The sequence below is a fragment of the Tyto alba genome, unplaced genomic scaffold (genome assembly GCF_018691265.1).
Source record: "Tyto alba isolate M040663 unplaced genomic scaffold, T.alba_DEE_v4.0 Super-Scaffold_200000178, whole genome shotgun sequence".
Taxonomy (NCBI): Eukaryota; Metazoa; Chordata; class Aves; order Strigiformes; family Tytonidae; genus Tyto; species Tyto alba.
This window is the reverse complement of record NW_024881291.1, coordinates 460,675-484,833: the sequence shown is the minus strand read 5'-3', so window position 1 is coordinate 484,833 and position 24,159 is coordinate 460,675. Positions and strand designations below refer to the sequence as shown.

The window sequence follows — 24,159 nt, the reverse complement described above, 5'->3', positions numbered from 1 at the left end:
TCCGACGGGTCGTTCCGAGGACCTGAACCGAGATAGAGGGTCGCTGTCTGCAAGGGCTGCTGGCAAGAGCTGCACCTGGTGCCTTAATCACGGAGCATCAGCAACATATCGAAGTAAGGGGGTATTTTTGTGCCTTAAACAGGGAGCACATGGCCGGCGGGGGCATTTCTGTGCCTTAGTCAACGAGCACAGGGCCGATGGGGGTATTTCTTTGCCTTAATCAAGGAGCACAAGGCTGACGGTGCCTTAATCAGGGGTGGGTCGGTGGTAACGGTACTGTGCCTTATCCAGGGAGCACAGGACCGGAGGTGCCTTAATCAAGGAGCACCAGGTTGACGAGATGGAACAGGAGGTAGCCCTGGATTTGTTACAGCGCTTTTTAGAAAAGCGGGGAGTGGATTGTATAAAATCACTCGTGGGTTTAGTACCGTTAGGACGGGTCAAAGGATGTTTTCAAGATCCTAATTCTCTTTTTGATGTCGAGGAGTGGAGACGATTAGGTGATATTTTGTAGGATATGGTAATTGACGAGGATAAAGCTGCAAGGAAAATGGTGAAACCGTGGCGGGACGTGGTGAATAATATTAAGTGGTATCAGCTTGAAAAGACCCTTGCAGCTGTGGCAACTACAAAGGGGGGGGGGGAAAGTTCCACTGTTACCCCAGATAGTGAGGCATCCGGACCTATGCTCTTTGACAGTGATCGTATTCCTGTACCATCAACAGGAGTGCTGGTTTCAGTTAACATAAGGAGGGGAAGTCTGGAGGCCAGCCCCCCCCCAGTGCCCTTACAGCCATGCCCCCCACCCCCCCCACCTCAGAGGCGGAGGGGCAGAGGGACGATGGCCCCTCGCTAATATTTAGCCAACAGGGGTGGCGCGAAGTAGGTGATTTATTGTGGGACGAGACCATCACTGGAGGCAATAAAGGCAGTGAAGCACGACAGCAAGGGCTGGTCTGGCGAACGAGCGTAAAAGTCTCCTGCCCCAAAGCCGTGGAGGCGCTCGTTGAGAAGAAGCCCTCCTGCACGAGGTGGCCCTCACTGGGCGCGAAGGCAGGGACGGTCTCCAGGAAGATCTGTAAGCCAGCGGGGAAGTGTTCTCCCAGAGAGGAAGGGGTCCGGCTCCTGAGGGCGTTCGCGGTGGCCTGCGGCCACCGGGAGAGTGCTGGGGCCCCACAGCTCGGGGCGGCCGCCAGCGCGCACGGTCTGTCCGGCGGCTTCTGCACGGGGCGCACCGACGGGCACCAGCAGCCCGGCCGTGGCGGACGGGGCACCCTCGAGGCGCCGGCTGTGCGGGGGCTGCTCTGCCAGCCCCAGCGATGCCGGGGGAGCCTCGGCTCGCCCGCCCCACCCCGGCCGTTGTCTCGGCTGGGGACAGGCCGTTCCCCAAGGCCGCTGGAAGAGAAGGGGGCGGTCGCCCTCCTTGCGCTGCGGGCCAGCACCTGGGCTAGCGGGAGCCCGCTCAAGGCTACGGGGACCGTGGGCGCACACCGCGTGCCCCCTGGCAGGGCTCTGCCTGCATGAGCACGGGGAGGACAGGCGCAAGGGGGACGGGCCTGGGAGCTCGGGGGCAAGAACTGGGGGGGAAAACGGTGGCTGAAGAGGGACCCTCCGGGAAGATCGCCGCTCCGGCTGCCGGCGAGCAATTCCCCGGGCGCGCTGGAATGGCTGAGGACGCCTCTTCTCCCTCTGATGCTGGTCCCGGGGACGTGTGGCCCCACGGGGTCGGACCTCACACCGCACCCCACGGAAGGACAGTGCCAGACCCCAGCAGGGTCGTGCCTGTGCCCATCCTTGCAACGCAGACGGGGCGAGAGAGACGCGGGCTCCTCTCGGGGTGAAAAGGGTTCTTTGTGATTGCAGCCGTCGGGTAACGGGTGCTGCGATGAGGACGAGGGGTCCTGCCCCTGGCTGGGCCGAGGAAAGGGGGAGACGGGTGCGGTGGCCTCAAAAGGGACCATCTTTCAGCAGATCAGGTTGCTGAAAGGTCCTGTCCAACCTGAGCTTGACCCCTCCCTGTGATGGGGCATCCTCAGCACCTCGGGACCACCCGGTCCATCACCTCCCCCCCGCCATCCAGCATTTCTTATGTCCAGTCTCCATCTCCCGTCTTCCTCTTTCAAGCCCCAGCCCTTGTCCTGTCACTACCGGCCCTGGGGAAGAATCTCTCTCCGTCTCTCCTCTTCCGAGGAAGCTGCAGCCGTCAAAGCCGCCCAGCCGGCCCCGGAGATTGCTGCCCACGAGACATGGCCAGGGCTCTGTCGCCGTAGTGAGTTGTCGAGGGTGGCCAGTGCCCTGCGGGGGTGGCTACAGCGCTGGTGGCAGAGGTGAACCCCCCTGGGCTGCTGCGTTCTGGCAGCGGGACCTCGCTGCCTGGGTAGAGCCCCAGCGTGGGGACGTCCAAGCGCCACGGCCCCGGAGACCATCAGCACAAGGAGCAAGAGGCCCAGGCGGCAAAAAAATCAGCGTGGCTGGGGTAGTCCTGGAGCGGGAACGCCGTCGGGAGCTGGTCGCAGCTCGGTGGGGCAGCGGGAGGGAGACACAACGTGGGGCTGGGCTCATGGTGGAGGGAGGGACCCGACCTGAGCTCCGCGGCCATCGCACAGGTCCTTCATCGACGTGAAGGATGTGCCGGAGTCGAGCGCGTGAAGCCCCTGGGGCGGGAAGGACCTCGGCTGCGACGTCACGAGGGGGAGGCAGCAGATTCATTATCTCACACCGCGGCGAGCGCCACGCGCTTCCCACGGCAGCGGCCACAACCCGAGGGCGAGTGGGGGGCTTTGGCACCCAGGACCCCATGGCCAGGCTGGGCGGCTCCACCCTGGCCCCCACAACCCAGCCGGCTCCTCGCTGACACAATTCTGCTTTATTTCACACAATTCCTCATCCGGATGGGAGCAGCCCCCTCCTACTGCCCCGCCGGCTGCCGCTCCCCGCAGCCCACCCCCGGGGTCTCTGGCTGCCCCACGCCTGGGGAACGCTGCAGCAGGCGGCTGTAGGGCCCCCGGCGGCCCCGCAGCTCGGCGGGGGTCCCCATTGCGACCACGGCGCCACGTTCCAGAATGATCACGCGATCGGCCGCCTCCAGCATCCGCGGGCAGTGGGTGATGAGTAGCACCGTCCGGGCCCCCCAGCTCCTCACCCACTGCTGCAGCTGTGGGAGATACCGGCACCCCTCAGCACCCGCTGTGGGGCTGGAACCACCCCCCCATCCCCACTCCCCCCGCTGCTCACCGCCACCTCGCCCTCCGTGTCCAAGGCGCTGGTGGCTTCATCGAGGATGAGGACGGTGGGTCGGCGCACCAGGGCCCGGGCGATGGCGATGCGCTGCTTCTCCCCTGCCGAGAGCTGCCCCCCTTTCTCCCCCACATCTGTAGGATGAAAGGCTGGGGGTTGAGCGGGACCTGGGTGACTTGGGGTCCCCCTGCCAGTCCCCCCCAGCACTCACCGGTATCGAAACCCTGTTCCAGTGCCGAGATGAAGGGCAGGGCACCGGCGGCGTCAGCGGCCGCCCTCACCTCCTCCTCCCCGCAACCTTCAAGCCCGAAGGCAATGTTGTCTCGGATCGTCCCGGAGAAAAGCACGGGCTCCTGCCCCACCAATGCCACCTGCCCCCCCCCGCCCAAGGTACAGGCTGAGACCGGGCACCGCTCGGCGCAGTTGTGCTGCCCGCCCGCCCGCTGCTGCCCCCACCTTGCGGTGCAGGTAACGGTGCTCGTAGTCCCGCAGCGGGACCTCGTCCAGCAGCACCTCCCCGGCCCCGGGCTCGTAGAACCGCTCCAGCAGCGCCGCGCAGGTGCTTTTCCCACTGCCGTTGAGTCCCGCCAACACCGTCACCTCGCCGGGGTGCAGCTCGAAGGAGACGCCCTGGACAGGGTGGGGTGTGGGGGAGAGGGGGCAGGATGGGGCAGTGGGTACTCAGGGACACCCCCTCCCCTCCTTGGGGACCCCTTGAGTCCCCTGACTGCACCTGCAGCACGAGGTGCTCGGGGCGCGCGGGGTAGGCGAAGGAGACGTGTCGGAAGGTGACGTGGCCCCGCAGCGTGGCAGGCGCGTGGGTGCCGCCTCTGTCCCCCGTGGGCTCCCGGTCCAGGTAGTCCAAGACCTTCCGGCTGGCCGCCGCCTTGCTCAGCAAATCCCCGTGGCCGAACACCAGCGCCTGCGTGGGGCAGAGGCGCTGGCCCCAGGGACGGCCGGACACGGGAACGGACCCCCGCGTGGCGGGGTCTCACCTGCACGCAGCGGCTGACTTTAGCCTGGTAGAGGAGGAAGGTGACGAGGCTGCCGGTGGTGATGGCCCCTTCGCGGAGCTGCTGGTGCCCGTGGCAAAGCACCAACACCTGCACGGCCACGTGCAGCACCTGCAGGGACAGGGAGGGGGTCAACGGGGTGGTGAGGGGGGGGCCCCGAACACCGGGGTCCCTCCTGCACCCGCCTCACCCGCTGGATGAGGACGAAGAGCGCCCGCTCCACGTTCATCTGGTTCTTCAGCCTCAGCATCTCGGCCACTGCCTGGCTGTGGCGGCGCTCCTCCTCCTCCTCCCCAGCGAAGGTCCGCACCGTCTCAATGGAGGCGACGGCCTCCTGCACCACCGCCGACGTCTTGGCCGTGGCGTCCAGCGTGGCTCGCTGCAGCACCTGGGGGGGCGGCGGGGCTGGGTTCAGCACCCACAGGGTGACAACGGGACCCCCCCACCCGCCTGGCCCAGCCCATCCCCTCCCACCAACCCCAAACCTCGGTCTGTGTGTCCCCAAGGTCCCCACGCCACTGTCCCCATCCCTGCTGACCCCACCATCCCACCCCCACTGCCCCTACCCCACCACCATCCAGTCCCCCCATCCCCATCCTGCCATCCCCACCATCTCATCCCATCCCAACATCCCATCCCATTCCCACGATCCTGTTCCCCTGGTGCCCGTCCCATCCCCACCATCCCCATCCTGTCCCCATCCCCACCTTGTCCCCGTTGTCCCACCCCATCCCATCCCCACCATCCCCGTTCCCCCGCTCTCCATCCCGCCCCACCCAGTCCCCATCCCACCATCCCATCCCATCTCCCTGGTCTCATCCCACCATCCTGTCCCCATCCCATCCCCACAATTCCCAACCCCCTGGTCTCCATCCCCTTCCCACCATTCCACCATCCTGTCCCCCTTGTCCCGTCCCACCTCGTCCCCTTCGTCACCTGGTACCGGGCATCGTAGACCTTGCGCACGGTGATGATGAGGGGCACCTCCAGCAGCGCCAGCAGCGCCAGGTGGGGCGAGATCCCCCCCATGAAGCCCCCCAACCCCAACGCCATCCCCAAGCTCCTCAACGCCACGTTGGCGCTGGTCGGCACCGCTTGGCACAGCAAAGGCACGTCGTTGGCCAACCGGGCAGACAACTCGGCTGCAGGGATGGTGAGGGGTCAGCTGGGGGGAGGGGTTTGGGGGTCCTGGGGTGGGATTTGGGGGGCGATGGGGACCACCCCCTACCTGCTGGTGTCCCCTGGAAGAAGGCCAGGTCCTGGCGCACCAGGCGGGAGAAGAGCTGGTGGCGGGTGCTCAGTTTGAGCCGGGCTTGCGCAAAGACAAAGAGACCCCCGCGGCAACCGGCAAAGAACGAGCTGGGGGGGGGGACATGACACGTGGACAGATGGACACAGGGACATGTGGACACATGGTCAGCACAGCCATGGGGGACAGACTGACGGCCAACGGGGACACAGGGACCCCCACCTGCCCAAGTCGGCGGCAAGAACCAGGCCAACGGTGACAGCGGTGGGTCCATCCCCGTTCCGGACGGCGTCCAGGGCTTTGCCGGTGCAATACGGCCCCGCGGTCTCACCTGCAACGGCGCCGGTTTTGGGGAGGGGGCCAGTGCCGCCACCGCTGCAACACCGGGACCCCCCCGCCCCTCCTCAACCCCGCCGTTGGCCATCACTCACCCAACACGGCCAACGTCAGGAAGAAGAAGGCGCCGCCAAGGACGGGCCACTCGTCCAACGCCAAGGTCAAGAGGCGCCTGACGGCCACCGGCGACTTGCCGGGCACGTCCCCGCTGGGCGCTGGCGCGGCCCAGAGCAGCAGCACCGCGGCGGCCACGCCGTGGGTCGTGGCCAACCAGAGCGGCGAGGCCGTGGCCAGCAGCACCGGCGCGGCGGCGTGCGGGGCGAAGAGGCTCCGGAGGGTGAGGAAGGTGGCGGGGGTGAGGCCGAGGACGACGGCGGCTCCGCGGGGACCCCCCGGCGCCAGGAGCCGCGTGGCCGCGGTGAACGCCGGCAGCCGCAGCGCGGCCTCCAGCCAGGCGGCCAACGGGCCCAAGGGGGCCAGTGCCGGGGCCAACGGGGCCAGCACCGCCAGCACTGCCAGGTCAACCAGGAGAAGGAGGCAGGGCAGGCAGACGGCGGCGAGCGGCGCCATGGCCGCGGGTGCTCACCAGTGAAGACCAGTGCTCCCAGCGCAGCTCCTCCGGACAGCGCCCAGCACCCTAGGGAGCTCGCCGGTCAACACCAGTGCTCCCAGTCCTGCCCCCTCGGCTCCCCTGGACCCCACCCAGCACCCTGGGGTGCTCACCAGTCCACACCAGTGCTCCCAGTCCAGCCCCCTCGGCTCCCCTGGACCCCACCCAGCACCCTGGGGTGCTCACCAGTCCACACCAGTGCTCCCAGTCCTGCCCCCTCGGCTCCCCTGGACCCCACCCAGCACCCTGGGGTGCTCACCAGTCCACACCAGTGCTCCCAGTGCTGCCCCCTCAGCTCCCCTGGACCCCACCCAGCACCCTGGGGTGCTCACCAGTCCACACCAGTGCTCCCAGTCCAGCCCCCTCGGCTCCCCTGGACCCCACCCAGCACCCTGGGGTGCTCACCAGTCCACACCAGTGCTCCCAGTGCTGCCCCCTCAGCTCCCCTGGACCCCACCCAGCACCCTGGGGTGCTCACCAGTCCACACCAGTGCTCCCAGTCCTGCCCCCTCGGCTCCCCTGGACCGCTCCTCAGCCCCTCCCGGCACCCTGGGGCTCACCCAGTGCTCCCAGTACAGCCCCCCCCCCCCCCCCCCCCCCCAGTAACCCCCAGCCCAGACCCACCGCGCCGCTTCTTGCTTTCGCTTCCTCGGCCACGCCCACTCCGCCACTCGCCACGCCCCCGCCCGCCCATCTCACCGCCCCATCCGCCCCTCGCCCCGCCCCTCCGCCCATCGCCCCGCCCACTCATCGGCTCGCCCCCGCCCCTTCCCTCGCCCCGCCCCCTCCCCGCGGCACGCCCTGGTTCAAACCTCTCCAGCTCCATCTGCCCGGCAACTGATGATGCCGCCGCCTCGGCCAATCAGCGCCGACCTCCCGGCTCTTGCCCCTCCCAATCCCTCCGACAGCGACACGGCGGGGTGGGGGGTCCCCCTCCTCCCCGACTGGACCCGGGACCCTCCTCTTTAGTGCCCGGTACCCGCAGGACCCCACCCACAGTGCCCGGTTCCCCCCGCCCGGTGCCCGGTGTGCCCCACGCGTGTCCCGTCCCGTGCCCCCCCACACCGGGACCAGCCGATGCGCAGCCGCCGCCGGTCCCACCCCCCGCGCTGGGTTTCATTTTCCGAGAAACGGCGGCGGTTGCCGGGAGGGATCGTGTCCGTGTCCGTGTCCGTGTCCGTGTCCGTGTCCGTGTCCGTGTCCGTGTCCGTGACCGTGACCGGGGGTCCGGGCCGAACGATGGGGGCGACCCCCGCCCGCCGGCTCCTGGCCTTGCTGAGCCCCGAGCGCCGGCGCTGCGTGGGGATGGCGGCGCTGATGGCGACCTCGGTCCTCGGTACCGGGGGGGGCAGCACCCAATTTGGGGGGGGGAGGACCCAACTTTGGGGGGGGGGGAAGCACCCGGGGGGGGAGCAGGTGCTTTCAGTTTTGGGGCGAGGGGGCAGCACCCAACTTTGAGGCAGGGGGATTCTCTGAGCCGGGGGGTGGGTGGGGGCAGCACCCAAATTTGGGGGGTAGCAGCACCCAACTTGGGGGGGGGGTTGGGTTCTTCGAGCTGGAGGGGGGGGGCTGCATCCAATTGGGGGGGGGGCGGGATTTTCTGAGCCGGGGTGGTCGGGGCAGCACCCAGTGGGAAGAGATGCTCTGAGCTTTTGGGAGGGGCAGCACCCAGCTTTGGTGGGGGGGGGCATTACCCGAGGCGGGGGGGATGCTCTGAGCTTTGGGGGGGGGGGTAACACCCATCTGGGGGGGGCAGTACCCAGTGAGGGGGATGTGATGAGCGGGGGTGGGGGGCGGGCAGCACCCAGTTTTCAGGGGGGCAGCACCCGGCTTGGGGAGGGGGGAATGCTCTGAGCTTTTTTGGGGGAGCAGCACCCAAGGCGGGGTGTGCTATGACCTGGGGGTAGGGGTGGGGGGGGGCAGCACCCAGTGGGTGGTGCTCTGAACTTTGGCGGGGGGGGGGGGCAGCACCCAGCATGGGAGGTGCAGCACTCAATTTTGGGGGGCAGTACTCGAGGGGAGGGGGATGCTTTAAGCTTTGAGGGGGCCAGCACTCAAATTGGGGGGGGGGGGGCATCACCCAGTGGGGGTTGCTCTGAGCTGAGGAGGGGGGAGAGCAGCACCCATTGGGACGGGAGGGGGATGGGTGCATCACCAGCCCCTCAAGGTCCCACTGTGGGGTTCCCCCCCCAGGATGGGGGGGGGTGATGTAGACCCGGGGGGGGCCCTGTCACCCTGATGTGTCCCGTCCCCCCCCCGCAGGGGAGGTGGCCGTCCCCTACTTCACGGGGCGGGTCACCGACTGGGTGGCCAGTGAGGACGAGCTGGCGGCCGCCTGGCCCATGGCACTGCTGGGGCTCAGCAGGTAGGACGGTGACACCGATGGGGGGGGGGTGACACACGTGTCCCCTCCCCACCCTACTAAAGCCACCCTGGTGCCACCACCGCAGCGCCGTCACCGAATTCACCTGCGACGTCACCTACACGGGGACGCTGAGCCGGGCGCTGGGACGTCTCCAGCGCCGCGTCTTCGCCGCCGTCCTGCGGCGGGATGTCACCTCCCTGCGGGTGATGGGGACCGGGGAGGTGACAGCGCGGGTGACAGGGGACGTGGAGGCCACCCACGAGGCGGTGGCCGAGGCGCTCAGCCTCCTGCTGTGGTACCTGGCGCGGGGCGCATGCCTCCTGGTCACCATGGCGTGGTTGTCACCCCACCTGGCCTTTGTCACCCTCCTGTCACTGCCCGTCCTCCTGCTGCTGCCCTGGGGCATCAGCAAGATCCAGCAGGTACCGGGGAGGGGGACACACACACACGACACGGGTCCCTTGTCCCCCACCACATGCCCGCCAGCCCCTCTATGTGCCCCCTGTCCCCTCCGTGCACCCACTGTCCTCTCCCCGTGCCCACCGTCCCCTCCCTGCACCCCTTGTCACACCCCCATGCCCACTGTCACCTCCATGTCCCCTCCATGTACCCCTTGTCCCCTCCCCATGCTCCTCATCCCCTCCCCGTGCCCACTGTCCCCTCCACGTCACTTGTCCCCTCCATGCACCCCTTGTCCCCTCCCCATGCTCACCATCCCCTCCATGTCCCCTCCCCATGTCCCTTGTCCCCTCCATGCACCCCTTGTCCCCTCCCCATGCCCACTGTCCCCTCCCTATCCCCACCATCCCCTCCCTGCTCCCCCTGCCTGTCGTGTCCCCCCCCCATCCTTGTGTACCCACGGGCCCTGAGGTGACACCGCTGTCCCCAGGGGCTGTCACAGCAGGTGCAGGACGCGCTGGCGGGTGCCACCAAGGTGGCAGTGGAGACCTTCCAAGCCATGACCACCATCCGCAGCTTCGCCCACGAGGCCGGGGCGGCCAAGTGGTACCACCAGCGCCTGCGTCACCTCCTCCAGCTGGAGGGGAAGGTGGCGGCCACCTATGCCAGCACCCTCTGGGCCAGCGGGGTAGGGGGACAGGAGCCAGGGGGGCTGGGGGACCCGGGGATGGAGATGGTAGGGGGGACAGGGGACATGGGGATGGGGTGGCAGGGGGCTGGGAGATGGGATGGCACGGGGGTGATGGGGCATGGTGGCATGGGGCTGGGGGACATGGGGACACGGTGGCTCGGGGCTGGGGGGCATGGGGACACTGTGGCATGGGGCTGGGGGACATGGGGACACGGTGGCTCGGGGCTGGGGGACGTGAGGATGGGGTGGCATGGGGACAGGGGACATGGGGGAGGTGGGTGCAGTGATATGTGGCTAAGGGACATGATGGTGTGGAGGCTAGGGGACACAGGGACATGGTGGCATGGGGCTGGGGGACACGGGGACACAGTGGCATGGGGCTGGGGGACATGGGGACACGGTGGCATGGGGCTGGGGGTCATGGGGACATGGCGACATCAGGACACAGGGGGCATGACAGTGCAGGGGCTGTGGGGTGACACGGGGGATGTGACACCCCGGGGACATGGGGGAACATGATGGCACAGGGGAGGTGACAGAGCAGGGCTGGGACTTTGGTGTCCCTGTGGAGAGGTGGCCACAGCGAGGAGGGTGACAGGGCTAGTTCCCCCCCACACCCCAGCAGTGTCCCCCAGCGATGACCTCCCTGTGGTGTCCCCAGTTCTCGGCGCTGGCCTTGAAGTTGGGGCTCCTCTGCTACGGGGGACAGCTGGTGGCCGCGGGGACCATCACCACCGGGGACCTTGTCACCTTCCTCATCTACCAGATGCAGTTCACCGAGGCCTTGGAGGTGAACCCAAGGGGACACCATGTCCCCAACATCCTCCCCACCACGTCCCCAAGCCCATTCCCCATGTCCCCACGCCCTCCCTGCTGTGTCCCCATGCCAGCTCCAGTGTGTCCTCATGGCCACCCGTGTCCCCACGCCCTCCCTGCCATGTCCCTGTGCCCATCTCTCCGTGTGCCTGTGTCCCCCTGCCACGTCCCTGTGTCCCCTGCTCTGTCCCCGTACCCTTGCTGCCATGTCCCCATGCCGGTCCCACCATCTCCCTGTGCCCTCCCCGCACCATGTCCCTGCGTTCTCTGTGTCCCCACACCCTTCCAGTGGTGTCCCCATGCCCTCTTGGATGCATCCGTGTCCTCTGTGTCCCCATGTCCATTCGCTGTGTCCCTACACTCTCCCCACCATGTCCTCTCTCTGTCCCCAAGTCCTCCCCTATGTGTCCTCATGCCCTGCCACATCCCTGTGTCCCCATATCCTCCCTGCCACATCCCCATGCTGGTCCCACCATGTCCCTGTGTCCTCCAGGTCCCCATGCCCTCCCAGCAGTGTCCCCTTGTCCTCCTGGATGCATCCCCATCCCAGTCCCCTGTGTCTCCGTGTCCCCCCACACCATCCTGGCCGTGTCCCCATGCCCTTTCCCCACACCTGCATGTCCCCATATCCTCCTGGGTGCATGCCTGTCCCTGTGTCCCCATGCCCATTCCCTATGTCCCCACATCCTCCTTGCCATGTCCCCTCTGTGTCCCCAGGTCCTGCTCCGCTACTACCCCAACATGACCAAGGCCGTGGGCTCCTCAGAGAAGATCTTTGAGTTCCTGGACCGGGAGGAGCAGGTGACACCCCCGGGGACGCTGGCACCCGATGGCCTGCGGGGCCACCTCCAGCTTGAGGACGTCTGGTTCTCCTACCCCGAGCACCAAGAACCTGTCCTCAAGGTGACCACAGGAACAGGGTGGGGGACATGGGGACGCGTTGGGGAGGGCGTGGGGACATGGCATGGGGACACAGGGACACAGTGGGGATGGGATGAGCACGTGGTGATGGGGGGGAGGGTGTGGGGACTTGGTGGGGGCACAGAAGGACACAGTGGGGACATGGCAGGTGGACATGAGGACACGGTGAGGGAGGTGTGGGGATGCGGACGTGGTGGGGAGGGTGTGGGGACACGGGGACATGCCATGGGGACCCACAGGTGGGGGGGGGGGGGTGTAGGGACATGGTGGGTGGCCATGGGGACACAGTGGGGCTGTGGCAGGGAGGGTGTGGGGACATGGGGACAGTGAGGGAGGGGGTGCAGCGGTGTCACCTCTGTTGTCTCCCCCCCTCCCAGGGCGTGTCCCTGGAGCTGCGCCCCGGGGAGGTGCTGGCAGTGGTGGCCCCCCCGGGGGCGGGGAAGAGCACCCTGGTGTCCCTGGTCCTGCGCCTGCACCCGCCGGGGGCCGGGCGGGTGCTGCTGGACGGTCACCCCCTCCCAGCCTACCAGCACCCCTACCTGCGCTGCCAGGTGCCACCACCGTCCCCTGTCACACGGTGTCCCCAACGGGTCCCCACCACCACCCCCCTCCCCGTGTCACCATCTGTCCCCAAGGGGTCCCCACCACCACTCCCATGCCACCAGCCAGCCCCAGCATGTCCCCGCCACCCCCCCCCCCCACGTCACCAGATGTCCCTGCCGTGTCCAGGCCATGTCCCCATCGTGTCACCACCACTGCTCCCACCACGTCCCCCGCTGTGTCCCCAACACGTCCCTGCTGCGTCCCCACATAACCCTGCAGGACTCCAGCAGTGTCCCCACCCGTCCCTGCCGTGTCCCTGCCATGCCACCCCTGCAACCCTGCCGTGTCCCCCGCTGTCCCCTCCATGTCCCTGCCGTGTCCCCACCATCTCCCCTGCCACGTGCCAGCCACGTCCCCTGCCCCATCCCCACGTCCCTGCAGTGTCCCCTCACGTCCCTGCTGAGTCCCCCCAGCCATGTCCTTGCCATGTCACTGCCACCTCCCCGCCGTGTCCCCACCCATCCCTGCCATGTCCCCAACGTGTCCCCAGCTGTCCCCTCTGCCGCAGGTGGCCGCTGTCCCCCAGGAGCCGGTGCTCTTCTCCCGCTCGCTCCACGCCAACATCGCCTACGGGCCGGGGACCTGGAGCCGGGCGCAGGTGACAGTGGCAGCCCGCCGGGCGGGTGCCCACCCCTTTATCTCCCGCTTGCCCCAGGGCTATGACACAGGTAGGAGCTGCCCGCCCCCCCCCCCCCCCCCCCGCCTCGCTGTCCCCGTGTCCCCAGCCTGACCCCCGTCTCGCGCAGAGGTGGGTGAGCTGGGGGTGCAGCTCTCCGGGGGACAGCGGCAGGGGGTGGCCATTGCTCGCGCCCTGGTGAGGGACCCCCGTGTCCTCGTCCTCGATGAGCCCACCAGCGCCCTGGATGCCGAGAGCCAGCTGCAGGTGGGAGGTGACACCCGTGTCCCCTTGGCCATCGGCACCCTGATCCCTGGGGGTCCCCCTTGGTCTCCTCATCATCCCCTTTGCCCCCAGCCCTGCTGTCCCCTGGGTCCCTTGTCCCCATGTCCCCTGGGTTCCTGGTGTTTGGGATCCCTTGGCCCCCAGTCCTGGTGTCCCATGGGTCCCTCTCCCAGCAGCCCCCTGGTCCCAGGGGGGTGTCCCCCTTCATCCCCTTTTCCAGTGTCCCACAAGTCCCTGCTCCCTGTGCCCCCTTTACTCCAACCCTGCTGTCCCCTGGCTCCCTGGTCCCCCTGTCCCTTGGATCCCTGCCCCTGGGTCCCCTGGCTCCCTTGTCCCCATGTCCCTTGGGTCCCTTGTTCCCACATCCCCTGGGTCCCTGCTGTCCATGTCCCCCGTGTCCCCACCCCACTGATAATGTCACCCACCGCAGGTGGAGCAGGAGATCTTCGAAGCCAGCGGGGCCGGGCGTGCGGTGCTGCTGGTGACAGGGCAGGTGGCCCTGGCCATGCGGGCACAGCGGGTGGCCGTGCTGGAGGGGGGACGACTGCACGAGCTGGGCTCCCCTGGGGAGCTCCTGCTGTGGGGTGGGGGACCAGGGGGGACAGCGGGGGACAGGGACATGGGGAAGGAGGGTGAGGGGCAGCAGGAGCTGGAAATGGGGACACTAAGGGATGGGGACACTGGGAGCCGGGATGGGGACACTGACTACACAGATGGGGACACTGGGAGCCGGGATGGGGACACCAAAAGCTGTGACAAGGGACTGTGAGAGCTGTGAGGGGGGATCAGGGGTGCCAGGCTGGGCACGCTGCCATGTCCCTGCTGTGGGATGGTGACCACGGGTGACACTGGGTGCCAGCAGCTGCCAGCGGGGCTGGTGACTGGCAGGACTGGCCACAGGACACAGAGTGTGAAATAAATCCTTCTGTTTGTACCCAGGATGTATCGGGGGAGGCTGGAGCAGGGAGGGGGAAAGGAGCTCCAGGGATGGGGGCAGCAATGGGGGGAGCGGGGAGGCCCCCATGCCCCCCTTAGGACAGAAATTTATACAAAATAAAGCAGAATTGTGTCAGCGAGGAGCCGGCTGGGTTGTGGGGGCCAGGGTGGAGCCGCCCAGCCTGGCCATGGGGTCCTGGGTGCCAAAGCCCCCCACTCGCCCTCGGGTTGTGGCCGCTGCCGTGGGAAGCGCGTGGCGCTCGCCGCGGTGTGAGATAATGAATCTGCTGCCTCCCCCTCGTGACGTCGCAGCCGAGGTCCTTCCCGCCCCAGGGGCTTCACGCGCTCGACTCCGGCACATCCTTCACGTCGATGAAGGACCTGTGCGATGGCCGCGGAGCTCAGGTCGGGTCCCTCCCTCCACCATGAGCCCAGCCCCACGTTGTGTCTCCCTCCCGCTGCCCCACCGAGCTGCGACCAGCTCCCGACGGCGTTCCCGCTCCAGGACTACCCCAGCCACGCTGATTTTTTTGCCGCCTGGGCCTCTTGCTCCTTGTGCTGATGGTCTCCGGGGCCGTGGCGCTTGGACGTCCCCACGCTGGGGCTCTACCCAGGCAGCGAGGTCCCGCTGCCAGAACGCAGCAGCCCAGGGGGGTTCACCTCTGCCACCAGCGCTGTAGCCACCCCCGCAGGGCACTGGCCACCCTCGACAACTCACTACGGCGACAGAGCCCTGGCCACGTCTCGCGGGCAGCAATCTCCGGGGCCGGCTGAGCAGCTTTGACGGCTGCAGCTTCCTCGGAAGAGGAGAGACGGAGAGATATTCTTCCCCAGGGCCGGTAGTGACAGGACAAGGGCTGGGGCTTGAAAGAGGAAGACGGGAGATGGAGACTGGACATAAGAAATGCTGGATGGCGGGGGGGAGGTGATGGACCGGGTGGTCCCGAGGTGCTGAGGATGCCCCATCACAGGGAGGGGTCAAGCTCAGGTTGGACAGGACCTTTCAGCAACCTGATCTGCTGAAAGATGGTCCCTTTTGAGGCCACCGCACCCGTCTCCCCCTTTCCTCGGCCCAGCCAGGGGCAGGACCCCTCGTCCTCGTCGCAGCACCCGTTACCCGACGGCTGCAATCACAAAGAACCCTTTTCACCCCGAGAGGAGCCCGCGTCTCTCTCGCCCCGTCTGCGTTGCAAGGATGGGCACAGGCACGACCCTGCTGGGGTCTGGCACTGTCCTTCCGTGGGGTGCGGTGTGAGGTCCGACCCCGTGGGGCCACACGTCCCCGGGACCAGCATCAGAGGGAGAAGAGGCGTCCTCAGCCATTCCAGCGCGCCCGGGGAATTGCTCGCCGGCAGCTGGAGCGGCGATCTTCCCGGAGGGTCCCTCTTCAGCCACCGTTTTCCCCCCCAGTTCTTGCCCCCGAGCTCCCAGGCCCGTCCCCCTTGCGCCTGTCCTCCCCGTGCTCATGCAGGCAGAGCCCTGCCAGGGGGCACGCGGTGTGCGCCCACGGTCCCCGTAGCCTTGAGCGGGCTCCCGCTAGCCCAGGTGCTGGCCCGCAGCGCAAGGAGGGCGACCGCCCCCTTCTCTTCCAGCGGCCTTGGGGAACGGCCTGTCCCCAGCCGAGACAACGGCCGGGGTGGGGCGGGCGAGCCGAGGCTCCCCCGGCATCGCTGGGGCTGGCAGAGCAGCCCCCGCACAGCCGGCGCCTCGAGGGTGCCCCGTCCGCCACGGCCGGGCTGCTGGTGCCCGTCGGTGCGCCCCGTGCAGAAGCCGCCGGACAGACCGTGCGCGCTGGCGGCCGCCCCGAGCTGTGGGGCCCCAGCACTCTCCCGGTGGCCGCAGGCCACCGCGAACGCCCTCAGGAGCCGGACCCCTTCCTCTCTGGGAGAACACTTCCCCGCTGGCTTACAGATCTTCCTGGAGACCGTCCCTGCCTTCGCGCCCAGTGAGGGCCACCTCGTGCAGGAGGGCTTCTTCTCAACGAGCGCCTCCACGGCTTTGGGGCAGGAGACTTTTACGCTCGTTCGCCAGACCAGCCCTTGCTGTCGTGCTTCACTGCCTTTATTGCCTCCAGTGATGGTCTCGTCCCACAATAAATCACCTACTTCGCGCCACCCCTGTTGGCTAAATATTAGCGAGGGGCCATCGTCCCTCTGCCCCTCCGCCTCTGAGGTGGGGGGGGTGGGGGGGGCATGGCTGTAAGGGCACTGGGGGGGGCTGGCCTCCAGACTTCCCCTCCTTATGTTAACTGAAACCGGCACTCCTGTTGATGGTACAGGAATACGATCACTGTCAAAGAGCATAGGTCCGGATGCCTCACTATCTGGGGTAACAGTGGAACTTTCCCCCCCGCCCTTTGTAGTTGCCACAGCTGCAAGGGTCTTTTCAAGCTGATACCACTTAATATTATTCACCACGTCCCGCCACGGTTTCATCATTTTCCTTGCAGCTTTATCCTCGTCAATTACCATATCCCACAAAATATCACCTAATCGTCTCCACTCCTCGACATCAAAAAGAGAATTAGGATCTTGAAAACATCCTTTGACCTGTCCTAACGCTACTAAACCCGCGAGTGATTTTATACAATCCACTCCCCGCTTTTCTAAAAAGCGCTGTAACAAATCCAGGGCTACCTCCTGTTCCATATCGTCAACCTGGTGCTCCTTGATTAAGGCACCTCCGGTCCTGTGCTCCCTGGATAAGGCACAGTACCGTTACCACCGACCCACCCCTGATTAAGGCACCGTCAGCCCTGTGCTCCTTGACTAAGGCACAGAAATGCCCCCGCCGGCCCTGTGCTCCCTGTTTAAGGCACAAAAATACCCCCTTACTTTGATATGTTGCTGATGCTCCGTGATTAAGGCACCAGGTGCAGCTCTTGCCAGCAGCCCTTGCAGACAGCGACCCTCTATCTCGGTTCAGGTCCTCGGAACGACCCGTCGGAGATCCACTGTTCGATCATTCTTCAGCCCCCGGGCGCTGCTGTATTTGGTGTTTCTCCGGGTCCGTTCTCGAATTCCTCGGTCGTTGCTGTTTCTCCGGGTCCGCCGCTCCATCCGTGTTCTTCTTCTATGCAGGACGAACGACACGCCAAGACGGGTTCAGTGTGGGTGATAGAGCATCAATCACCGTGTGTGTTTATTGGTCCAGGGTACATATATTTATACAGACAACGCCAATTATTATGCCTACTAGTCACTAGCTGATTGGCTTAAGCTCTAAAGGTCGTATTCGCACGGCCCACCTACTTGCAGTTAGCTTACAGCACAAGCTGCTCATAACACCGAGTTTCTCAGGCCACTATTTCTAATTCCTCTTGACTTGTTTTCGATACACGACAGTACCGTAACACAATGTTTCTCAGACCACCGTTACCACAACACTGGGTTTCTCAGACCACTATTCCTAATTCCTCTCAACCTGTTTTCGACACACCACGGTACACAGGGCTGAAGCGTCCTTGACATTCCTCCTGTATCAGCAGCTGCGAGCAGCTGCAGGCAAACCCTAGTGAGGCTCAGCATCAGCAGCCAGAGCAGGCTCTGATCGTACAACTGCTCGGTGGGCTCAGGACCCTTGTCTCTGAGCCATTCTCCAACAGGCCACCTCGTGCAGGAGGGCTTCTTCTCAACGAGCGCCTCCACGGCTTTGGGGCAGGAGACCTTTTTCTCGGTGCCCGCTTATGCACCTTCGTATCAGGAGACCGTCTTCTCAGCGCCCATCTACACGGCCTCAGAGCAGGACAACTTCTGGGGCTTCAGAGCAGGCTTTCACCTTGGTGTCTGCCTGCAACCCATCCCAGCAGAAGACTTTATTTTCAGGGCTAGTCTGAGCAGCTTTAGACCAGATCTTTTCAGCACCTGACTGTGGGGCCCCGAAGCAGGAGACTCTCCTTCTTGGCGTCTGTCTACAACCCTTCAGCCCAGGAGATCTTCTCAGCACACGTCTGCGTGTTCTCAGAGCTCACCACCTCCGTCGCAGCACCACTGGTACTCAGCCAGGTCCTGGGGAAAAGCTGCCAGGCACCCTCAACACCTCTTCTCCCTCTGTGGCGTCCAGGACAACACGATGTGCCCTGGAGTACCTCTCGGTAGGTTGGGTCGCCTGCCTGGTTGTGGCCCCTCTCAGCCTCCTCCGCACCCCCCGTCTGTTCACCGGGGCACCCGAAGGAGAAACAGAGACGGCCTTGACGCGGTGCCAAGGCTGCTCAGATCCATCGCTGTGTTACGAGCACCACTGCGGTCCCAAATCCTGCACACTGCGCCGCGTCGGGCCGCGATGAAGAAAATCAAACCTCTCCCAGCCCAAACCAGCCCAGCCCCGACCCAAGAATGCGAGAACAGCCCAGGCACCGGGGGAGGAGGCACAGCCTGCACGGGGGGGGACTCAGAATTTATTCTGTGCGAAGCAAAAGCAATCGGTTACGACCTCAAAGTTCAAGCTCCTTGGCAATAATTGCAGTGCTCGATTTCCAAAGGATCAGAAAAAAGGAAGGCCACCAGCCAGAAGAGCCACCACCGCAGCCGCGGCCTCCCTCTGCGTCCAGCCGCTGAGAGGGCGGGGGGCCGCACCCAGCCACGCGCCGGCCCCTCGCCGAGCGCTCAGACGGTCATTCCTGCGGGGACAGGGGACAGCGTCACCCAGGGACCCCTCCCGGCCCCCAACCCACTGCTCTGGAGTTCTCCGTGTCCCCCTCCCACAGCCCCGTGCTGCCCCGGCTGCCGGTCCCACGGGGGAGCACAGAGAGCTGGGGCCGCCCCGTCCATCGCCCCTGCTCCCACGCCGTACCTGCGACCAACTTGCCGGACCCCTCGTCCGAGCCTGTGGGAGAGAAACAGCCGTGAGCTGCCGGCCCCGGGCTCGCTACGGGCACTGGCCACGGGCCAGGAGCCGGCCGGGGGCCACGGGCCAGGAGCCGGCCGGGAGCCACGGGCCAGGAGCCGGCCGGGAGCCACGGGCCAGGAGCCGGCCGGGGGCCACGGGCCAGGAGCCGGCCGGGAGCCACGGCCACGCTGCAGCCCTGCGAGAGCAGGACGGCCGCCGGCTCCACCCAACCCTGGGCCCAGCGCGGCTGAGCACCTTCTGCAGCCATCGGGACAACGGCACCAAGCGTTCCCTGATGAAGTTTGCAGACCAGACCGAGCCGAGCGGGGACGTGGGCACTCGGGAGGGGAGAGCCACCCTGCAGGGAGCCCTGGCCGGGCTGCAAGAGCGGGCTGACGAGGACCTTCTGAAGCTCAACAGGGCCAAGTGCAAGGTCTTGCACCTGGGCAAACGCCACCCAGGAGCGCAGCCCGGGCTGGGGAGCAGCTCTGGGGAAAGGGACCCCGAGTCCGGGGGGACAGCCAGCTCAGCGTGAGTCCACAGTGGGCTGCAGCGGCCAAGAAAGCGGTGCTGGGCGGCATCAGCAGGGGCAGCGCCAGCAGAGATGGAGCAGACACCGTCCCACCCTACCTGGAGCCCGTCAGGCCCCGGCCAGAGCCACCGAGGTGATCCAGGGCTGAGAGAATTGGGTTGGTTCAGCCCCGAGAAGGCCCAGGGGAGCCCTTACCACCCCGCTGCACGACGTAAGGGTGGCTGCAAAGGCGATGGAGGCTCCCTTTGGGAAAAGCCAACGGGTGACGGGTGCAAGTTACTGCTGGGGCGATCCCGGTAGCGCACAAGGGGAACGTCCTTCACCGGGAGAACAATCAGCCTCTGCAATAATCCCCGCGGGGCAGAGCCGGATTCCCCAACACTGGGCACTTTCACGGTTCGGCTGGACACGGGGCCGGGCCAGCTCGTCTAGACAGGGTTTGTGCCAGAAAGGCCGCACCAGTCGGCTGCGGAGGTGCCTTCTGGCTCAGAATCCCGCGGTTCGCTGCCCCTGTGGTGGTGCCACCAGCACGGACGGGGAGACACGGCCTCTCCCACACGGCCCCGCTACGCGGCTTTGAAGAGGGTCCGCAAAGGGAGGACAAGGGATCGGGAAACGCCACCGGCGGCCAAAACCCAGAGCCGTGAGCCGGCCCCGGCACCGGGCACCGGCTGGAGCCGGACCCGCCGCCAGTACTCACCTGCCGCCACGCCGTAGCCCTTCACCTTCTTCCCTGCAGAGAGAAAGAGGCGTCAGCACCCACCGCGCTCCCCCGCCGGGCTCGGGGGCTCCCCGGAGCGCGGCGGCTCACGCCCGCGGCCCCTCCCGGCCCCCCAGGCCCCCCAGGCCCTGCCTTCCTCCCGCACCCCTCTGCCTCGCCGGCCCCAGCGCTTTACCCGACTTCTGCTTCCACACAGCAAATCCGGCGACGATGGCGGCGGCGACCAGGACGGCGGCGACCACCCCCAGCACGATGACCAACAGGTTGGACTCCGGCTCTGGGGGAGAGCAGGGCCGTGAGGGAGGGGAGGGGAGCCCCCCTGCCCACCGCGCCCCGTGCCCACGGCCACCGCGCTCACCCCACGCGAAGAGGCCGGGCTCGGCCAGGCTGGCGTGCTCCACGCGGCACCGGTACTTGTCCTTCTCCTCGGGGCGGGCCTCGATGGAGGCCCAGGTGTAGTAGGTGCCGTCGCTGTTGGGCGCGACGCTGCCCCACTGGGTCTCCTGGTCCCTGACCTCGCCGCCCTTCAGCCAGCTGACGGAGATGGGCCGCGGGTAGAAGCCGTAGGCGCGGCAGTGCAAGGTCAGGACCCCCTCGGCCTCCTTCCCCGACACTCGCACCGCGGGGCGCTCTGCGGAGGGGGTGGCGGTGAGGGCCGGCACACGCACCCGCAGCACCCGGCCCCGGGACCCGTCTCGCCCTCACCTGTCCTGCCCAGCACGGCCTGCCCGTAGCTCACGTATTTCCTCAGCCACTCAATGCACGTGTTCGCCAGGTAGTGCTGCGTCTGCTCAGCAAACGTCCCGTCCTCCTCCCACTTCCTCTTGGTGATCTGTGCCGCTGCGTCCGCCGCGGTGAACGTCATCGTGTCCATGTCGAGGGCGATGAAGTCCCTCCCATTGTAGGCATACTGATAAACCCCCCTGGTGCTGTTGTCCTCCAGGATGTCACAGCCGTACATCCGCTGCAGCGTTAGACCCCCTGAAACACGTCCGGGGAGCCGGGGCTGAGGGGCTGCTGCAGCCCTGGGCCCTCAGTGGGGCGCAGACCCCCCGGCAGCTCCCCCCACTCCAGCCCTGCGTGAGGCTTGGGGGGATCGGGCACCGGCACCAGAGCTGCCCCCCGCCCTGCCCGGGGCCCACAGCACTCGCGGTGTCACGTGAAGCCGTGGTGCAGCCCCCCTGCACCCAGCGCGTGGCGGGGTGGGCACCCACCCCCACGGCACCCTGCGACAGCGAGGGGCTGCGATCGGGTCCCGAAGGCCGGGGAGGGGAGGATGAGGAGATGGGGTGGAGTGGGGGGAACCCCTCTGGCTCTGGGATGGGGGGCCTGACACCACGGGGAGGGTGAGGGGCTGCGACACTGGGGGTGGGAGCCCCTCTGCTTCTGGGGGTCTCGACTGGGACAGGCTGGGGGACAGGGTGGCTGGGAGCCCTGTGACAATGACAGCGGGCAGGGACGGGCTGGCACCCGCTGGGGCAGTAGCGTGGGGCAGGGCAGGATCTTGGAGTGGGGGGTGGGAGCTCTCTCGCCCTGCGAAGCCTGTCCCAGCCCCACGCAGCCCGTCCCAGCCCCACAGAGCCCCGTCCCAGCCCCACGCAGCCTGTCCCAGCCCCACGCAGCCCCGTCCCAGCCCCACGCAGCCCCGTCCCAGCCCCACACAGCCCCGTCCCAGCCCCACGCAGCCCTGTCCCAGCCCCACGCAGCCCGTCCCAGCCCCACGCAGCCCGTCCCAGCCCCACGCAGCCCCGTCCCAGCCCCACGCAGCCCCATCCCAGCCCACACTCACTCCCGCTCTGGTTGTAGCGGCCCCGCGCTGTGTCCAGGTTCACGCGGTCGATCTCCCGGTTGCTCTGTGAGATCTGGGTCTGGCTGTCCCAGTACTGCTGATCCAGGTTTGCCGCCATCCAGTCCGCCCGGGGCTCCACCCTGCGCATCTCGCTGTCGTAGCGTGCGATGGGGTTCCCATCCACGTACCCCACATACATGTACTGGGGCACCCCCGGGCTGGGCTCCGACACCGAAATGTCAAAGTAGCGCAGGGAGTGGGGCCCTGCGGAGACATGGGGGGGGTCAGGGGTGGGGGTCAGGGGTGCGGGTGCCCAGGGGTGGGCAGCGAGGCTGGGTGGGGGTCCCAGGGGACAGGTCAGGGGCACCGGGGAGGGACGGGACCGGGGGGAGGAGGTGGGGGGTTTGTGAGATGTGCCAGGGGGGTCCGGGGGGTCCTGGTGACCGGGAAGGGGATCGGGGCACAGGGGTCCCGGGGGGTTGGGGGTGTCCAAGGGGGTTCCCGGTGGCCCGGGAGGGGGCGAGGGGTGGTTGGTAAGGGGCGGGTCGAAGGGTCCCGGTGCCCGCACAAGGTCCTGTGCCAAGAAAAGGGGGATCCAGGGGGGTCCCCGGGACCAGGAAAGGGCGTCCAGGGGGTCGCGGTGCCCAGACAAGGGGTGTTCATGGGGGCCCCCTGCAAAGAAAACGGGGGTGCAGGGGGTTCCCCGTTCCCCCCCGCGCTCACCGCTCGCCGCCCCGCCGAGGACCCCCAGCAGCAGCAGCAGCAGCAGCCCCGGCCCCGGCCCCATCGCTCCGCTCCGCTCCGCTCCGGCCCCACACTGAGCTCCGCCACAAGCCCCGCCCCTCTGCCGCTATTGGGCCCGCCGCCTCCCGCCCGCTAATGGCAGCCCGCGGTGCTAATGACGTCACCGGTCGCCAGGCAGATCCCGTCTGCCCAGGTTGGAAGTGAAAGCGAAAGCGCCGAAGGCAGAGCCGGGGGTGGGGGAGGGACGGGAACCCCTGAACCCCCGCACGGCCCGGGACACCCAGGACCCCGCACCCCCCAGCCCGGGGTCACCCCGTGTCCCTCGTTCCCGGGGTCCCTCGTGCCGGTGTCCCCGACCCCCTCGTGCCCGCGGGGCCCAGAGCAAAGGGGGGGATGAGCAAGACAACACCCTGGGGGGGAGCCCAGCGCCTCCCGCCAGGTTTTGGGGTGCTCTGTGCCAGAACCCAGCACCCAGGGGACCCCACCAGGGACGTGGGGACATCCCCGAGAGCTGCCTCACACTGCCACAGGCCAGCTTGCTCAGCACCCATGGGTGCCCCCGCCAGGGCCCGGGGACCTCGATGTGTCCCGTGGGCCAAAGACTTCCCTGGGCCAAGGGTGTCAGCGGTCGCAATCGCGAATAGAACTGATCTACACCCAGCAGATAAGCAGGCACTCCTTTATTCCAGCGCTGGGGAACGCGGGGGAGAGCTCCACCAAAGACGTGTTCATCGACAGGTACAAAGCACAGCGTATTTATACAGGTTTTCAGCAGAGTCCTGGTTACATAAGATCAACAAAATTCATAAAGTTTAATTTGATCTCTATAATGATTGGCTGTCAGTTACTCACCTTACCTATATTCTTACCCTACAGAAATCATTGAATTCTATTTAAATCTTTACAGATTTAAATAGAATGAGGGGGGGGCGATGATTAGCATATTCATGTTATTTCCTGGAAATCACTATCATATGCAAATGTCCCTAACGCCTGCGTGGTTATACGGGACGGGGGTCCTCTGGTGGACATCCATAGTCTTCCTCGCTGTGTCGGCTGACTGAACTCCATCCCTGCGCATGCTCACTCCATCTTTGGCCAATGCCCATTTCTTCTTTGGCCGATCTTCCCAACCAAAACCAGTTTCTTCTGGTACCTATTGTTTCAAATCGAGATGCATAACCAGTACCCACTGTTTTGATTGAGAGTCCATAACGATTTTTGCAGTGTTCAAGGCACACACCACACTAGCTACGTGTTCCTAAGGGCCTTAGTGTGCTTTATATTCTCATAGCTGCTATAGCTCCATTTTAAAAGCAAAGGCATATTCTAAACTAAAACCAAAATAATACTCTAGGATTTTATTAAGGTAACTGCCACAAGGGGACGTCGGTCTTGCTCCAGCCCTGGGACTCCCGACGGCTGCTCCTGCTGCTCTCGGCGGGAGCCACGAGGGGTTCAGTGCCTCA

At 66.5% G+C, this 24,159-nt stretch overlaps 3 protein-coding genes across 6 annotated transcripts; 1 reads left to right on the top strand and 2 right to left on the bottom strand.

Moving 5' to 3' along the window:
- Positions 1-2,847: 2,847 nt before the first annotated feature.
- TAP2 (transporter 2, ATP binding cassette subfamily B member) lies at positions 2,848-7,339 on the bottom strand. Of its 3 annotated transcripts, none has more exons than XM_042794018.1 (12): positions 7,258-7,339; positions 5,931-6,472; positions 5,722-5,830; positions 5,479-5,609; positions 5,187-5,392; positions 4,441-4,638; positions 4,233-4,361; positions 3,971-4,159; positions 3,694-3,867; positions 3,449-3,608; positions 3,235-3,371; positions 2,848-3,154 (listed from the first exon to the last, which is right to left on the bottom strand). In XM_042794018.1, the coding sequence occupies exons 2-12, from the start codon at positions 6,403-6,405 to the stop codon at positions 2,909-2,911; spliced, it is 2,154 nt and encodes a 717-aa protein (XP_042649952.1). In that variant the 5' UTR covers positions 6,406-6,472; positions 7,258-7,339; the 3' UTR covers positions 2,848-2,908. The 3 variants fall into 3 exon arrangements, with proteins under 3 accessions (XP_042649952.1, XP_042649954.1, XP_042649955.1); XM_042794020.1 differs by lacking the exon at positions 7,258-7,339 and adding an exon at positions 7,070-7,136; XM_042794021.1 differs by lacking the exon at positions 7,258-7,339 and adding an exon at positions 7,054-7,114 and having other exon boundaries at positions 5,931-6,474.
- Positions 7,340-7,413: 74 nt separating this feature from the next.
- Positions 7,414-14,217, top strand: TAP1 (transporter 1, ATP binding cassette subfamily B member). Of its 2 annotated transcripts, XM_042794017.1 has the most exons (10): positions 7,414-7,781; positions 8,708-8,810; positions 8,896-9,232; positions 9,700-9,897; positions 10,562-10,690; positions 11,434-11,619; positions 12,015-12,188; positions 12,749-12,908; positions 12,987-13,123; positions 13,572-14,217. In XM_042794017.1, exons 1-10 carry the CDS (start codon positions 7,523-7,525, stop codon positions 13,908-13,910), a joined length of 2,022 nt encoding a protein of 673 aa, XP_042649951.1. In that variant the 5' UTR covers positions 7,414-7,522; the 3' UTR covers positions 13,911-14,217. The 2 variants fall into 2 exon arrangements, with proteins under 2 accessions (XP_042649951.1, XP_042649950.1); XM_042794016.1 differs by having other exon boundaries at positions 12,987-13,887.
- A 4,220-nt stretch (positions 14,218-18,437) lies between these two features.
- Positions 18,438-22,805, bottom strand: LOC116963341 (class I histocompatibility antigen, F10 alpha chain). Its single transcript, XM_042794013.1, has 8 exons — positions 22,670-22,805; positions 21,947-22,210; positions 20,863-21,138; positions 20,516-20,788; positions 20,333-20,434; positions 20,137-20,169; positions 18,869-18,901; positions 18,438-18,695 (listed from the first exon to the last, which is right to left on the bottom strand). Exons 1-8 carry the CDS (start codon positions 22,731-22,733, stop codon positions 18,682-18,684), a joined length of 1,059 nt encoding a protein of 352 aa, XP_042649947.1. The 5' UTR covers positions 22,734-22,805; the 3' UTR covers positions 18,438-18,681.
- Between the last annotated feature and the right edge of the window lie 1,354 nt (positions 22,806-24,159).